This window comes from Protopterus annectens, chromosome 3.part1 (genome assembly GCF_019279795.1).
Source record: "Protopterus annectens isolate FY-2018-M chromosome 3.part1, PAN1.0, whole genome shotgun sequence".
Lineage (NCBI taxonomy): Eukaryota > Metazoa > Chordata > Ceratodontiformes > Protopteridae > Protopterus > Protopterus annectens.
Window position 1 is genome coordinate 1,731,906,422 of NC_056732.1, and position 18,420 is coordinate 1,731,924,841.

Sequence of the window (18,420 nt, forward strand, 5' to 3'; positions counted from 1 at the left end):
ACAGACATTTGAATGAAGCAAGTGCTGTTCCCAGTAACCCTATATATGGAGTATCGTATATCCTCTCTATATCCTCTGCATTTTGTTTTAATCAACTCCCAAAGAGACATTACTCTGATAAAACAAAAGTAATTGCTTTCCATAAAAATTAGGAAGAACTTTAAACACTGATCATAGAATCCAAAGCCCAAAAGGAAAGAAAATAGCCAGCTAAGGGCAGGACAACACAATCTTATTTTATAATATTAAGAATATCAAAAAGAATGTCCACCTCTGTACAACACTGAGTAAATGATACCACATCCCAGACTGAGAGACCATATACAATCAACCAGCAGATAAGTTTTGCTCGAGTTTCACACCCTCACTCCTCCTGTATTCTCAGATCACATACACACAAATGCAACCCACTCACATCTCCCAGTTACCAATCTCAAAGCAATATCAGAGACCAAGAGCAATACATCTATGGTGCCAGATAAGATTAAAGTTTGAGGAATTTTTAGCATGAGCATGAGTTGACTGATACTTTACAGATGTTTTTCAGTATTAGACTCAAAAAAGAGTTCACTCTAGATGAATGCAGGACAGCAACAATCATTCCCTTAATCAAATGGGGGGCTTTAATGCTTTCATCTAATCATAGACCTGCAAGCCTGACCAGTCTAATTTGTAATGCTAGAAACTAAGGCATGTATCTGGGACATTTCTCTCCAGGCATCCGCTGAAAATTGGCATCATTCCAAGCCAGACTTTCCCAGTAAACAAATATTAAATAAAACACATATAAGATTAATATATAAGGATATAAGGAACCTAAAGACCATTTACCTCAGTTTAGATTTGTAAAAGGCAGATCCTGACAACTGAGCCTAGTAGAACTCTTCAAAAAGTTACAGAAGCAATGGATGTGGGCAAAACCGTCCATGTCTAGAGAAATGCATTCAACACCACCCCTATTCAGCCATAATTAATAAACTCATTCAGCTAAATGTAAATCTTTATGTAACTCTTTGAATAACAAACTGTGTGTTAAATAAAACAGAAGTAGTTAGGCTGGATGGATCGATTTCCACCAAGGGCCTCTCAGTAGTGCATAACCACAAGGCTTTGTCCTCAGTATCATCTTTTTGGCATCCACTTCTCAGATACCAAGGCAAATTATTAAGGTTTCTGGCTAACAGAGTTTCCTAATGACTGTAAAGTCTGTGCCGTCATGAACACTCCAAAAGGCATCAAGAACTTTCAGGAAATCCTGGCACAAATAGCTGGTGTACAAACCATGTTTCAAAACTAAAAGTGCATAAATGTATTTTTCGCAAAGCAAAACTTCCTTTGCAACTATTGCATTGAAAAAAAAGCTCCTGAATATTAACCCACTTGTGAGGGGCCAATCAGTGGTCATTTTTACAACATACATCGACTGCTGTGAGGAAATTCTTTTTTAAACCACAACTGATTAGCAATAATATGACATTCAAATCCAGGGACATTATCATTCTGCTTTACACTGCACTCATAGGTCCATCATTGAATGTAATGCCCCAAAGGCATGTACATGTCCAAAATGCCAGATTTATCCTGAGTTACCACTGCATTTTATCAAGAAGAAAACCAAGGATTAAATTATAACAGCTGCTCTGACTGCCTGACAAACCAGACCTTCTTCTTTTTACTTCCTAAAGGCTGCTAAGTGTAGATCTCTGTCTGACATACAGTGTCCACATCCTTTCACACCTTCTGCACATCCACTATTTCAATACCGGCACAAGTCTCACGTTGCAGACCACAACTTCTACTGCAACCTCAATAGAACATTAATGAGGTATAGATATGTCTCATAAAGAATACCACTTCCCTGGGGAAAACTTCCTGTCCATGTGAGGTTAAGCTTGTCACTTACTTTCTACAAGTTTATTGTCAATGCATGGATTAGAAACTCTCTTTACTCTTGACTTCTCATTCTTGTCTATGATGGACAGGAAGAATCATATAAATAACATACTCCATTGTTATGGTTATTCACATTTGCTATACATTGGTTTTCATGCAATACTAAAAGATTATCTCAACTGTGATTGTGCAAGATGTCCACAAAATGTAGGTGCTTTGGTACTAAATTACTAAGGCTAAAAACTCAGATGAAATTCAGGGCTAGGCTGGTAAAGATCCTCAAAGATAAACAATGTAGTCAGTACCTATGAGCTTCTGAAACTCGGATTCTATAAACATGTAATATTAGAGATAAATAGTAAAAAGTAAAGTATTTAGCAAAAAATACATATTTCTAGTTTCAGTCTTATAATCATGTATCTCACATTGGAATACACAGACATTTAACAGTCCAGTTAAACATATTTTTTAGGTATTTATATAATATTTATATCACCAGCACTGAAGCAGAGTAAAGAGCATTGATTTGATCATGAATAAATGCAGAAAATATTAGGGTAGTGATTTAAGCAGTGCAAAAGAGTCATAGGTTTATACTAAGTAAACTGCCCTTGTGAGCCATTTTAAGCCTAGCCAATTATCCCTTGTGAGACTCAAACCCTGCATGTTGTGCTTGTAAGGCAAGCACCTTAACCATTAGGCCACCCTCCCATCAAAAAAATTTTGTGTATGCATTGGCTTAGGATTATACAAGTGAATTGTCTTCACGTCTTTGTGTGCTTGGAGAGTGCTTGTTCATAGGTTCATAGGTTCATAGGTTCATAGGTTGGTACTAGGCTATCAGCCCTAGGGCCTATACAAGCCTAGCCATAACAATTCCCTGGCTATTTCTTCCCACATTATTTACTTACATTGTTGTATGGCATGCTGCAATCTTGAAGTTAATCTTAATAAAAGTATTTTGGTTTCTTTGTATTTTCAGTTCCTCACTCTGCTTGTTCTCACTGTCTGTAATGTACCTATATCTTCCACAGACCATTTTACTTTCATAAAAAGCAGACTCATTTCTGATATTTACTTTTGTTCAGTGTTACAGAATGTAATGAACCTTTAATGTCAACAGACATGATCATTGAGTCTGCTGCATTATCATCCCCTCCATAGTTTTTGCTCACAAATCTCTCCTGACCTGAGTCAATATCATTATATAATGAGAATTGGAATACTGATAGTCTTGTGTATACCTTTGAACATGCATGCATTCGTTCTAATCAAGCAGCAATAAAAGGTTCTGAAATTGAAATAATGTGGGTTGTCATCAACATATACAGTTTGCTTGTGTCTTTCGGCTTTTCCCGGTTAGGGGTCGCCACAGCGGAACTCCGGTCCACTAATGATTGGCAGTAGATTTTTACATACTGGCTTGCCGGGCCTAACGCACAACCTTCAGCGAAGGAACGCCCATTCACGCATGTCAACATATACAGTAACGTCTGGTAATGATACTTATCTTACAAAAAAATGTTAAGTGACACAGTAAACATTACAAGAACACTCAGCCATTAATGTACCCTTCAGTCCAGATTATCTCATTCCTCAGTTTAGGAGTATAAACTGTTATACCATATATTACCAATAATGTACAACACAAGGACTATATTGGGTATTCATGTTTTACTTTCTCAATGATAAAGTCCTTCTTTTTTCTCATTGCAGGTGCTGCAAAGGTCAGCAGAGCTCAAAGTGTTGCAGCCTTTAATGCTCCCAGTAAGTAGTTTCACTTTCTGTTTCACTTCTTTGACATAGAAGCAGATGTTTTCAGTATCAGACTCAAAAAAGTGTTCACACTAGATGAATGGAGGACAGCAACAATCATTTCCTTGCTCGAACGTGGGGCTTCAATGCTTCCAGCTAATTACAGACCTGCAAGCCTGACCTGTCTCTTCTGTAATACTAGCAACAAAGAGATCTGGAGCATTTATCTCCTGGCCTCTGCTGAAAACTGACTTTGTTCCAAGTCAAACTTTCCCGGTAAACAAATGTTAAATAAAATTAATAAAAATGTATTGATATAGGATTAATATATAAGGATACAAAGACCCTAAAGACTGTTGACGACAGTTTAGATTTGTCAGAGGCAGATCCTGCCAACGTAACCTAGCAGACCTCTTCAAAAAAGTTACTGAAGCAATGGATGTGGGCAAAACAGTGCATGACTATAGAAATGCATTCAACACCATCCCTTTTTCAGCCATAGTTAATAAACTCATTCAGCCAAATGTAAATCTTTATGTAACTCTTTTTATGACAAACTGTGTGAGAAATAAAACTCAAGTAGTTAGTGTCGATGGATCCATTTATACCAATGGGCCTCTCACTAGTGCATAACCACAGGGCTTTGTCCTCAATATCCCATTTTTGTCACCCACTTCTGAGATATCAAGGCAAATTATTAAGGTTTCTGGCTAACAAAGTTTCCTAATGACTTGAAAGTCTGCACCATCATGAACACTCCAAAAGACATCAAAAACTTTCAGTAAATCCTGGCAGAAATAGCTGGTGCACAAACTGTGCTTCAAAACTAAAAGTGCATAAATGTATTCTTTGCAAAGCAAAATTTCCTTTGCAACTATTACATTGAAAAAAAATCTCCTGAATATTAACCCAGTTTTGAGGAACCAAACAGTGGTCATTTTTACAACATACATCGACTGCTGTGAGGAAATTATTTTTTAAACCACAACTGATTAGCAATAATATGACATTCAAATCCAGGGACGTTATCATTCTGCTTTATATTGCACTCATAGGTCCATCACTGAATGTAATGCCCATAGGCATGTACATGTCCAAAATACCAGATTTATTCTGAGTTACCACTGCATTTTATCAAGAAGAAAACCAAGGGATTAAATCAAAATGGCTGCTGTGACTGTCTGGAAACCCAGTACTTCTTCTGGTTTCCTAAAGGCTGCTAAGAGGAGATCTCTCTGTCTGACATGCAGAGAGTCCCCATCCTTTCACACCTTCTATACATCCTCAATTTCAGTAGCGGCACAAGTACTCCCTTTGCAGACCACAACTTCTAGTGCAACTTGAATAGATTATTAATGAGGGATAGATATGACTCATAAAGAATACCACTTCCTGAAGCCAACTTCCTGTCCATGTGAGGTTAAATATGTCACTTACTTCCTACAACTTTATTGTCAATGCACGGATTAGAAAATCTCTTTACTCTTGACTTCTCATTCTTGTCTATGATGGACAGGAAGAATCATATAAATAACATACTCCATTGTTATGGTTATTCACATTTGCTATACATTGGTTTTCACACAATACTAAAAGATTATCTCAACCGTGATTGTGCAAGACATCCACAAAATGTAGGTCCTTTGGTAGTAAATTACTAAGGCTAAAAACACAGATGGAATTCAGGGCTAGGCTGGTAAAGATCCTCAAAGATCAACAATGTAGTCAGTACCTATGAGCTTCTGAAACTCGGATTCTATAAACATGTGTAATATTAGAGATAAATAGTAAAAAGTAAAGTATTTAGCAAAAAATACATATTTCTAGTTTCAGTCTTATAATCACGTACCACACATAGGAGTACACAGACATTTAACAGTCCAGTTAACATATTTTTTAGGTATTTCTATAATATTTATATCACCAGCACTGAAGCAGAGTAAAGAGCATTGATTCAATCATGAATAAATGCAGAAAATATTAGGGTAGGGATGTAAACAGTGCTAAAGAACATTTTGTGTTTGCGCTGGCTTAGGATTATACAAGTGAATTGTTGTCACATGTCTGTGTGCTTGGAGAGTGCTTGTTGTATGGCATGCTGCAATCTTGAACTTAATCTTAATAAAACTCTTTTTGTTTCTTTGTACTTTCCGTTCCTTACTCTGCTTGTTCTGTCTCTATCTAATGTACCTTTATCTTCCCCCTCCCTTTTTAATTTCATAAAAAGACAGGCTAATATCTGCTGTTTACTTTTATTCAGTGTTGCAGAAAGTAATGAGCCTTTAAACTCCTCAAACATGGTCATTGAATCTGCTGCATTAGGATCCCCTCCCTAGTATTTGCTCACCATGCTCTCCTGACCTGAGTCAAGATAATTATATGATGAGAATTGGAATATTGATAGCCTTGTGTATACCTTTGAACAGGCATGCTTTCGTTCTAATCAAGCAGCTACAGAAGGTTCTGAAAATGATAGAAATCTGGGTTATCAACATATACAGTAACTTCTGGTAATGATTCTTATCTTACAAAAATGTTGTGTGACACAGTAAACATTACAGGAAACTTCCTGCAGTCAGATGTTAATGTACCCTTCTGTCCAGATTTTCTCATTCCTCAGTTTAGGCATATAAACTGTTATGTCATATGTTACCAAGAATATACAACACAAGGATGATATTAGGTATTCATGTTTTACATTCTCATTGATAAAATCCTTCTTTTTTCTGATTGCAGGTGCTGCAATGGTCAGCAGAGCTCAAAGTGTTGCAGCCTTTAATGCTCCCAGTAAGTAGTTTTACCTTCTGTTTCACTTCTTTGACATAGAAGTATTTATTCATTCAGTCTTTTAACAAAAGAAGTTATATAGATTCCCAAAACTGGAACCCAATCTAGAGGAAACATAGACAACAAGTATAAAAGATAGAAAAGAAATGTAAAATACAACTTCTAACCAACGTTGAACAAATTTCCAGTGGATACACAAACTAGAGATGAGAATGTCAAGGAAAGACACATGAATGAAGCAAGTGCTGTTCCCAGTAACCCTATATATGGAGTATAGTATATCCTCTCTATATCCTCTTCATTTTGTTTTAATGAACTCCCAAAGAGACATTATTCTGACAAAACAAAAAGAATTGGTTTCCAAAAAACTAGGAAGAACTTTAAGCACTGATCATAGAATCCAAAGCCAGAAATGAAAGAAAATAGGGCAGGACAACACAGTTTTATTTTATAATATTAAGAATATCAAAAAGAATGTCCAACATTGTACAGTGCTAAAAGTAAATGATGCCACATACCAGACTGAGAGATCATACACGATCAACAAGCAAATAAATTTGGCTCAAGCTTCAAACCCTCACTCCTCCTGTATTCTCAGATCACATACACACAAATGCAACCCAGTCACATCTTCAGTTATTAATCTGAAAGCACTATCAGAGACCAAGAGCAATACATCTATGGTGCCAGATAAGATTAAAGTTTGCTTACTGTTTAACATGAGCATGAGCATGAATTGACTGATCCCTTAGACATGTCTTTCAGTATCAGACTCTTAAAAGATCTCACACTAGATGAATGGTGGAAAGCCATATTCATTCCAGTGCTCAAACATGGGACTTCAATGCTTCCAGCTAATCATAGACCTGCAAGCCTGACCAGTCTCATCTGTAATGCTAGGATCAAGAACATGCATCTGGAGCATTTCTTCTCGGGCCTCATTGAAAATTGGCTTTGTTACAAGTCAGACTTTCCCAGTAAACATATGCTAAATAAAATAAATAAAATAAAAAGGTATCAATATGGGATTAATATTCAATGATATAAGGAACCTAAAGACTGCTGACCTCAGTTTACATTTGTCAAAGGCAGAACTGTGTGTCAAATAAAACATAAGTAGTAAGGGTGGATGGATAATTTTCCCCCAAGGGCCTATCATTAGGCATAACTGCAAGGATTTGTCCTCAGTATCCCCATTTTGGCATCCAATTCTGATATCAAGGCAAATTATCAAGTTTTCTGGCTAACTACGTTTCCAAATGACTGTAAAGTCTGCGCCGTCATCAACACTGCGAAAGACATCAAGAGCACTCGGGAAATCCTGGTTCAAATAGCTGGTATAAAAACCATGCTTCAAAACTAAAAGTGCATAAATGTATTCTTTGCAAAGAAACCTTTGCAACTATTACGTTGAAAGAAAAATCTCCGGAATATTAACCCAGTTGTGAGGGGCCAATCAGTGGTCATTTTTACAACATACATTGACTGCTGTGAGGAAATTGTTTTTTAAACCACAACTGATTAGAAATAATATGACATTCAAATCCAGGGACATTATCATTCTGCTTTATACTGCACTCATAGGTCCATCATTGAATGTAATGCCCATAGGCATGCACATGTCCAAAATACCAGATTTATCCTGAGTTACCACTACATTTTATCAAGAAGAAAACCAAGGGATTAAATCATAACAGCTGCTTTGACTGCCTGAAAACCAAGACCTTTGTTTTTTTAGTTCCTAAAGGCTGCTAAGTGTAGATCTCTGTCTGACATACAGAGTGTGCCCGCCCTTTCACACCTTCTGCACATCCACTATTTCATTACCGGCACAAGTACTCACATTGCAGACCACAACTTCTACTGCAACTTCAATAGAACATTAATGAGGCATAGATATGTCTCATAAAGAATACCACTTCCCTGGAGCCAACTTCCTGTCCTTGTGAGGTTAAGCATGTCGCTTACTTTCTACAAGTTTATTGTCAATGCATGGATTAGAAACTGTCCCTTTACTCTGGATTTCTCATTCTTGTCTAAGATGCACAGGAAGACCCATGTAAATAACATAATACACAGTTACAGTTAATCACATTTGCTATACATGGATTTTTACACAATACTAAAAGATTAAGCAAGATAGCCACAAAATGTAGGTGTTTTGCTACTAAATTCCTAAGCCTAGAAACAGAGAGGGCATTCAGGGCTAGGCTATTAAAGATCCTCAAAGATCAAGAACATAGTAAGTATCTATGAACTTCTGAAACTCAGTTTCTATAAACATATGTAGTATTAGAGATAAACAGTAGAAAGCAAAGTATTTAGAAAAAATACATATTTCTAGTTTCAGTCTTATAATCACGTGCCACACATTGGAATACACAGACATTTAACAGTCGAGTTAACATATTTTTTAGGCATTTCTATAATATTTATATCACCAGCACTGAAGCAGAGTAAAGAGCATTGATTCAATCATGAATAAATGCAGAATATATTAGGGTAGGGATGTAAGCAGTGCTAAAGAACATTTTGTGTATGCATTGGCTTAGGATTATACAATTGAATTGTCTTCACGTCTTTTTGTGCTTGGAGCGTGCTTGTTGTATAGCATGCTGCAATCTTGAAGTTAATCTTAATAAAACTCTTTTGGTTCCTTTTTATTTTCAATTCCTCACTCGAGCTTGTTCTCACTGTCTCTAATGTACCTTTATCTTCCACAGCCGATTTTACTTTCATAAAAAGCAGACTCATTTCTGATATTTACTTTTATTCAGTGTTGCAGAAAGTAATGAGCCTTTAATCTCAACCAACATGGTCATTGAGCCTGCTGCATTATCATCCCCTCAATAGTTTTTGCTCACAAATCTCTCCTGACCTGAGTCAATATCATTATACGATGAGAATTGGAATACTGATAGTCTTGTGTATACCTTTGAACATGCATGCATTCGTTCTAATCAAGCAGCAATAAAAGGTTCTGAAATTGAAATAATGTGGGTTGTCATGAACATATACAGTAACATCTGGTAATGATTCTTATCTTACAAAAATGTTAAATGATACAGCTATCATTACAGGAAACTTCCTGCTCTCAGACATTAATAGACCCTTCTGTCCAGATTATCTCATTCCTCAGTTTAGAAGTATAAACTGTTATAACATATATTACCAAGAATATACAACACAAGGACTATATTGGCTATTCATGTTTTACTTTCTCAATGATAAAGTCCTTCTTTTTTCTCATTGCAGGTGCTGCAATGGTCATCAGAGCTCAAAGTGTTGCTGCCTTTAATGCTCCCAGTAAGTAGCTTTACCTTTTGTTTCATTTCTTTGACATAGAAGTATTTATTCATTCCATCTTTTAACAAAGAAATAATATAGATTTCCAAAACTAGAACCCAATCTAGTGAAACATGGACAACAAGTATAAAAGACAGAAAAGGAATGTAAAATGCAACTTCTAAGCAACACTGAAAAAAAAATCTCCAGTGGATGCACAAACTAGAGATGAGAATGTTAAGGATAGACACTTGAATGAAACAAGTGCTGTTAAAAGACACCCTATATATGGAGTATCATATATCCTGTCTATATCCTCTGCATTTTGTTTTAATCACCTCCAAAAGAGACATTACTCTGACAAAACAAAAATAATTCCTTTCCATAAAAATTAGGAAGAACTTTAAACACTGATCATAGAATCCAAAGCCAGAAAGGAAAGAAAATAGCCAGCTAAGGGCAGGACAACACAATCTTATTTTATAATATTAAGAATATCAAAAAGAATGTCCACCGTTGTACAACACTAAGAGGAAATGATATCACATCCCAGACTGAGAGATCATACAAAATCAACCAGCAGATAAGTTTTGCTCGAGTGTGACACCCTCACTCCTCCTGCATTCTCAGATCACATACACACAAATGCAACCCACTCGTGTCTCCCAGTTACCAATCTCAAAGCACTATCAGAGACCAAGAGCAATACATCTATGGTGCCAGATAAGATTAAAATTTGCCTACTTTTTAGCCTGAGCATGAGTTTATTGATCCCTTATAGATGTTTTTCAGTATCAGATTCAATAAAGAGTTCACACTAGATGAATGGAGGACAGCAACAATCATTCCCTTGCTCAAACGTGGGGCTTCAATGCTTCCAGCTAATTATAGACCTGCAAGCCTGACCTGTCTCATCTGTAATGCTAGCAACAAAGAGATGCATCTGGAGCATTTCTCCCCTGGCCTCTGCTTTGTTCCAAGTCGAACTTTCCCGGTAAACAAATGTTAAATAAAATGAATAAAAACGTATTGATATAGGATTAATATATAAGGATACAAGGAACCTAAAGACTGTTGACCTCAGTTTAGATTTGTCAGAGGCAGATCCTGACAACTTAACCTAGCAGACCTCTTCAAAAAAGTTACAGAAGCAATGGATGCGGCAAAACAGTGCATGACTATAGAAATGCATTCAACACCATCCCTTTTTCAGCCATAGTTAATAAACTCATTCAGCCAAATGTAAATCTTTATGTAGCAATTTTCACGTATCACATACTTCACAAACTCAGTGTGCCACACAGTCGCAGCCCTTAAGGCTAAATGCCACACCAAATACACTAGTAATAGGAGACTCTATTGTCAGGCACACTGACGTCTCGCTCACCAGACTGAACAAGGAAAAGGTCACTGCAAGCTGCCTGTCTGGTACCAGGATCTGCCACATAACACAAGCACTCAGGTCACTCCACAGCAGGTACAAATATGACTCTGTCATTGTCCATGTTGGTGTGAATGACCTGAGATGTACCTCCCTGGACTACATGAAAAGAGACATAGTGGAGCTCTCTGATCATGTAGCCCAAGCCGGTATGACTCTGACCCTGAGTAGCATCTTGCCCTCACCAAGAATGATGCCACAGTATAAAGACAAAATGATCAATTTTAACAATTGGCTAAGCTATTGGTGTCATTCAAAGGGGATCCAGTGTCTGTCAGCCTGGGATGACATGCTCGACAAGCCACGTTGCTTCGCTAGGAACGGCTTGCACCTGTCACCCTTAGGCTTTCGAATACTGGCTAAGGCTCTTGTCAACCCCATAGTGCCTTTTTTAGGCAAGGTTCAAAAGACAAACCCACCTCCATTGACAAAACAAGAAACAAAAAACTAAGTGTAATGCTACTCTACGCCAGAAGTCTAAACCTCAAGATGCATGCACTCAAGGCACTCCTCAGTATAGAGAAAATCAATATCTGTGCAGTAACAGAAACCTGGTTCAAGGCTCCAGAGTGCACCCCAGCACTACCAGGATATAACTCATACCATACATTTCAGCCACAGAACTCAGACCGAAATACTAAAGGCAAGGGAGTATCCATTTTCATCAAGGATACCCACACCTCCAGGTTAGTGACACTGCACTAGGCATCGGAGATCATCCATGTGCAACTAACAGTGGGCAAAACTGCTTTTCAGTTTGTAGCCTGCTACAGATCACCCACCTTGTCTCAGAACCCCCACTCGGCATTCCTGAGAACATTGGAGAATATGAAGGTCTCACCAAACACCATGATACTGGGGGAATTCAACTATCCAAACATTGACTGGGATAACTACTCGAGTCCCAACTATGTTGCCCAATGGTTCCTGGAGTTTATAAACTCAAATGCCATGGAACAACTAGTCACCACTCCCATAAGAGGGGGCAACATATTGGACCTGGTCATCACCAACATCAGGGCTAAATGTTTCACACCTGAGGTAAACCCCTCATTGGTAAGATCAGACCATAAACTAATCACAATGGACATCCACATCCCGACCCCACCCCCAGCCAAGGAAACCACTGTGAAAAATTTCTCAAAAGCAAACTTCACACTTCTCAAGACCGAGGTGGAAAGCTTCAAAGCCCGCAGGCTAATGGAAAATGCTACCCAAACAGCAGAATAATTTACAAATGCATTCTATGAGCACCTACAGGAATGCATGGATCGTGCCATCCCAAGTAAAACCAAGACTCTCTCCTCCAAAAGCAGGAGACCAGTTTGGTGGACCCCAGCCATAAATAAGCTATACAACAGAAGGAGGAAACTACTACATGATAGGGCAAAATCCCCAAAAGGGAAGACATCCCTGATCAGTATTAGCAAGAAACTCTGATCCCTCATAAAATCATCAAAGGCAAGCTTCGAAAGAAAAATTGCCAAAGACTCTAAAGATAATCACAAGGCTTTCTTTAGCTACATCAAGAATCTGGGTGGCAGCTCTCAGATCTGCTCTGAGCTGGTGCAAAATGACACGAAATACAAGGAACCCACAGACATTGCCAATATCCTGGCAGACAGGTTCAGTGCAAACTTTACCCCCCTTCCCTCCCAAAAGGGCCTGTGTCTATCCCAGAAGAATGCAGTTCCCCAGACATCACAGACACACAGGTAAAAGTAGCCCTTTCCAAAGTAAAAAACACAGCATCAATGGGACCGGATGGTATCCTGGGCTGCTTCTTACGCGAGCTCCAAAATGAACTAAACCCGCACATAAATTCACTGTTCCAACTCAGCCTTACCACAGGTTATGTACCCAAAGAATGGCGTACAGCAACAGTAATCTTGCTCCACAAAGGTGGTACCACAATGGATCCCAGGAACTATCACCCTATAAGCCTGACTAGCCTTGTCTGCAAGGCTATGGAGTGCATCATCATCGATCTCATAAACAAAGACATTGGGAACCTCCAGGCTCTGGACCCTATCCAATTCAGTTTTGTTAAGGGCAGATCTTGCCTCTTAAACCTAGTTGACTTCTTTGAAACAGTTACCAAAGCCATAGATGAGGGAAATGTAGTCCACACAGCCTACCTGGACCTCGCAAATACCTTCGGCACAATACCCCACTCTGGCATCATAAATAAGCTTACCAGCTTAAATATCAACCCATATGTCACAAGATGAGTTGCTAATTGGCTCAGGGATAGAACTCATATGGTCAGAGTTGGGGGTGCCATGTCCGACTCTAAACCAGTTACAAGTGGTGTCCCACAGGGCTCAGTCCTGGGACCCCTCTTGTTCGGTATATACTTCTCTGAGGTACAGTCAAGCACAGGAGGACTGTGGCTGACAAGTTTGCAGATTACTGCAAACTGGGAGCCATAATTGACTCTCCAGCTGATACAAGCATCCTCCAGAAGGGTCTCACAGAGACGGATACCTGGTGTCAGAACCATGGTCTCAAGCTAAATACCAAAAAGTCATAGTCATCCCCTGTGGGAAAAACAAAGTGCTCACAAAGTACCACATAGGAGGTAATCCACTAAATAAGGAAAAAGTAATTAGGGATCTGGGACCCAAGCAGAAAGTAACCTCTCCTTTGACAATCACATTGCCAAAGTGGTTAGAAAAACCTTCTATATAGCTCACCTAATCACAAAAGGGTTCACATCTAGATCAAGAGAGGTCATTGTGCCCCTCTACTCATCGCTCATCAGGCCCATAATTGAGTACAATGCCCCATTTGGGATGTACCTTACCTGACACCTTCTACAGCTGGAGAGACCTCAAAAGTACCTCACCAAGAGGATCGTGGGCCTCAAACAGATGCCCTATGCAGCTCGACTAAAGAAACTCCAGCTCTACTCAGTTGCTTACCGCCTATTCCAAGGCAATCTCTGCCTGACATACAAGGCCATGTCTAACCCGGAATTAATGGACATGCTCCACCTCAAAAAAAAAAAAACAAATCCATTAGAGCTCCAGGCTCCAGGCATATAAACCTCAGCACAACAATAAATAGGACATGCTGGAGGGATAGATTCATATCCCAGAGGCTTCCCTCACTCTGGAATAGAATCCCAGTCCATGTTAGGCATAGCCCCTTGCTGACCCTCTTAAAGAGAATACTTGATGAGTGGATGGGAAATCGTAAATTTACTCCTGGGATCACCTCTATGGCCCTGCTGGACAGAGGCTTAGGAATCTAGTCTAAAAGGGAGGTGAAAGCCTACACATTCTGGTAAGGCTTACAAATGCCCTAGGGCAGACAGCCTACTACCTATCTATGAACCTACCTATGAACCTATAACTCTTTGTTTGACAAACTGTGTGAGAAATTAAACTCAAGTAGTTAGTGTTGATTGATCCATTTCTACCAATGGGCCTCTCACTAGTGCATAACCTCAGGGCTTTATCCTCAGTATCCCATTTTTGTCATCCACTTCTCAGATATCAAGGCAAATTATTAAGGTTTCTGGCTAACAAAGTTTCCTAATGACTATAAAGTCTGCACCATCATGAACACTCCAAAAGATGTCAAAAACTTTCAGTAAATCCTGGCAGAAATAGCTGGTGCACAAAGCATGCTTCAAAACTAAAAGTGCATAAATGTATTCGTTGCAAAGAAAAACTTCCTTTGCAACTATTATGTTGAAGAAAAACATCTCCTGAATATTAACCCAGTTGTGAGGGTCCAATCAGTGGACATTTTTACAACATACATCGACTGCTGTGAGGAAATTTTTTTTTAAACCACAACTGATTAGCAATAATATGACATTCAAATCCAGGGATGTTATCATTCTGCTTTACACTGCACTCATAGGCCCATCATTGAATGTAATGCGCCATATGCATGTACATGTCCAAAATACCAGATTTATCCTGAGTTACCACTGCATTTTATCAAGAAATAACCAAGGGATTAAATCAAAATGGCTGCTGTCACTGCCTGAAAACCCAGTACTTCTTCTTCTGACTTCCTAAAGGCTGCAAAAAGGAAATCTCTTTCTGATATGTAGAGTTTCCCCATCCTTTCACACCTTTTATAAATCCTCAATTTCAATAGCGGCATAAGTACTACCTTTGCAGACCACAACTTCTAGAGCAACTTGAATAGATTATTAATGAAGGATAGATATGACTCATAAAGAATACCACTTCCTGAAGCCAACTTCCTGTCCATGTGAGGTTAAACATATCACTTACTTCCTACAACTTTATTGCCAATGCACGGATTAGAAACTCTCTTTACACTTGATTTCTCATTCTTGTCTATGATGGACATCGCCTTTCACAGTTACACTAACATAGCAAAAGGTAAGGTAAATAATTTTGTGAGTTTAATAAGATCTTTTAACTTGTTTGGAATACGTAAAGGGTGATCTCTAGTCTAAATGGCAATAAAGTAGAGGGTATGGGGCTTGTAAAAATGCTGTTTTACTTAAAGGCATCAACACACTCAAATGGGCACGTTTCTGGATATTTATTCATTGTAATCATGGTGGTATGGCTGTGATGTTAGTTGATATAATTATGAGGCTCTGGATGGAGAACCCTGATCTTGTTGGGCTGTGGGAATGATCCACACATAAATGCATGTTTTATTGCACTATCCAGATATGATTTATGTTTTCTTGTTTAAAGGAGTTTGTTTTACTTCATATAAAATTAAGAAGTTTGTAGGATAACAATTGTAAGGGCATAAATATGTACTTTGCTTTTGCAATGGAGGTTAGTTAAGGGGAACAGTAGTTGACTCATGCAGTAGTTGATGTTTTGTGCTCTGGGGCTCTTGGAAAGTTTGTTTAGGTTCCATAGTGCTCTACTGGACCACATGCCTAGTAACTAAGAAATAAACTCAATTATACTGGTGCACAGTGCAGCACCTTATCAGGAGATATTTTTAAAGTTTTTGTTCTGTTCAGTACTTGAGAGAGACAGAGAGAGAAAGAGAGGAGTGCATACATTATTAACCTGTTCTGACTGCTACATGTCACCATTATTTCTGAAACTGCTGACATGTTAGTAAAGAAATACAAAGTCTCATTTTCAACTAGTTACATTTAAATAAATGATTGTCCCTATTATTTTGTGGGTTGTGTGACTTGCATTAAGTGAAAACCACACTGCCAAAACAAAGAACACTGCATGTGTTCAAAATCAGTGTCACAGATACAGGACACAAATTGTGCAGAGCCATAGCAGTGGTACCTTGCAAGACTATGCTGTTTGGTTATGCTGATTTATTCACAGATCTAGGATTCTTGCCAAGACCATATCACATGCAAATAAAACCTGAGGTAGTGGCAGTAAGTCAAGCACTGAAAAATGTACCTGTCGTATTCAGGAGTAAAGTGGAACATGAATTAAACAGAATAGAAATCCTAGGTATCATTAAAAAGCAATTAGAGTCAATAAAATGAGAGAATATTATACTCATTAAAAAAGATGATACACATTTTTACAGCTCTACAAGATATGAACAGATTAAGTTTGAAAGATCACTACCTAATAATGCTTACAACTGAAGAAGCAATATGAAAAATGACAAATGCAAATGTTTTTTTTCAGTATCAGATGCAAATTAGACATTTCTGGCAAATAATGCTGAATGATCAACTCTCTATTATGGCTTAATTATTGGCTGTGTTTTAAATGTTTTGTTTTTAAATGTTTTATCGTTAATTAATTAATTAAGTAATAGTATGATTTCTCTGGGAACATATTTAAATAACTGAACAAGAGTTTTGTGTTAATGCTTTGAGAAAGGACTTTTCACTTGAAAGCTTTACTCGTGAAGTGGTTTGAAGCTTTTATTTGTATTTTTGCTTTGTGATTGTGGTCTTGATCTTCGGTTTGTCTGTTCAGTTTGGTTTGTTATTTTTTTGTGTGTATAATATACACACAAAAAAAGTATAACATTGACTGTCATTGCTATGTGGACCTTCCAACAGCTGTCTTTGGGCACCTGGGTGTAACACAGATATGAGCCTCACAGACACTGCACCAGTTGCATTTATTAATTTACTTTATTTATTGTTAAAAATTTACCTACAACGTAGCCAGTGGGTCGACTTTGTATTATATTAGTCCACATAAACCTGGGGGTCTTGTTTTTTTTTTTTTTTTTTTTTTTGCTCTTCAGTGTATGTGAGAGACCTTTTTTTTTGCTCTTCAGTTTGCCCCCAGACCATTTCTGTTGACTCAATGCGGCTCTTGCAACTGAAAAGGTTGGACACCCCTGTTCTAGAGCAACTTGAATAGATTATTAATGAGGGATAGATATGATTCATAAAGAATACCACTTCCTTAAGCCAACTTCCTGTCCATGTGAGGTTAAACATTTTACTTACTTCCTACAACTTTATTGTCAGTGCACGGATTAGAAACTCTCTTTCCTCTGGATTTCTCATTCTTGTCTATGATGGACAGGAAGAATATATAAATAACATAATCCATTGTTATGGTTATTCATATTTGCTATACATTGGTTTTCATGCAATACTAAAAGATTATCTCAACTGTGGTTGTGCAAGATATACACAAAATGTAGGTGCTTGGGTACTAAATAACTAAGGCTAAAAACACAGATGGAATTCAGGGCTAGGCTGGTAAAGATCCTCAAATATCAACAATGTAGTCAGTACCTATGAGCTTCTGAAACTCGGATTCTATAAATATGTGTAATATTAGAGATAAATAGTAAAAAGTAAAGTATTTAGCAAAAAATACATATTTCTAGTTTCAGGCTTATAATCACGTACCTCACATTGGAATACACAGACATTTAACACTCCAGTTAACATATTGTTTAGGTATTTCTATAATATTTATATCACCAGCACTAAAGTAGAGTAAAGAGCAATGATTCATTCATGAATAAATGCAGAAAATATTAGGGTAGGGATGTAAGCAGTGCTAAAGAACATTTTGTGTATGCATTGGCTTAGGATTATACAAGTGAATTGTCTTCACGGGTCTGTGTGCTTGGAGAGTGCTTGTTGTATGGCATGCTGCAATCTTGAAGTTAATCTTAATAAAACTCTTTTGGTTTCTTTGAACTTTCAGTTCCTCACTCTGGTTGTTCTGTCTCTATCTAATGTACCTTTATCTTTCCCCTCCCTTTTTAATTTTATAAAAAGCAGGCTAATATCTGCTGTTTACTTTTGTTCATTGTTGCAGAAAGTAATGAGCCTTTAATCTCCTCAA

The 18,420-nt window shown here is 37.9% G+C and overlaps 1 protein-coding gene across 1 annotated transcript in view; it reads left to right on the forward strand.

Annotated features, from left to right (window-relative positions):
* The window catches only part of LOC122797851, an 875,220-nt gene that overhangs the window by 724,887 nt on the left and 131,913 nt on the right, over positions 1-18,420 (forward strand). Inside the window, exons 10-12 of the mRNA XM_044066372.1 lie at positions 3,610-3,660; positions 6,385-6,435; positions 9,691-9,741. Coding sequence (XP_043922307.1) covers positions 3,610-3,660; positions 6,385-6,435; positions 9,691-9,741 — 153 coding nt within the window. The remainder of the gene's footprint in view (positions 1-3,609; positions 3,661-6,384; positions 6,436-9,690; positions 9,742-18,420) is intronic.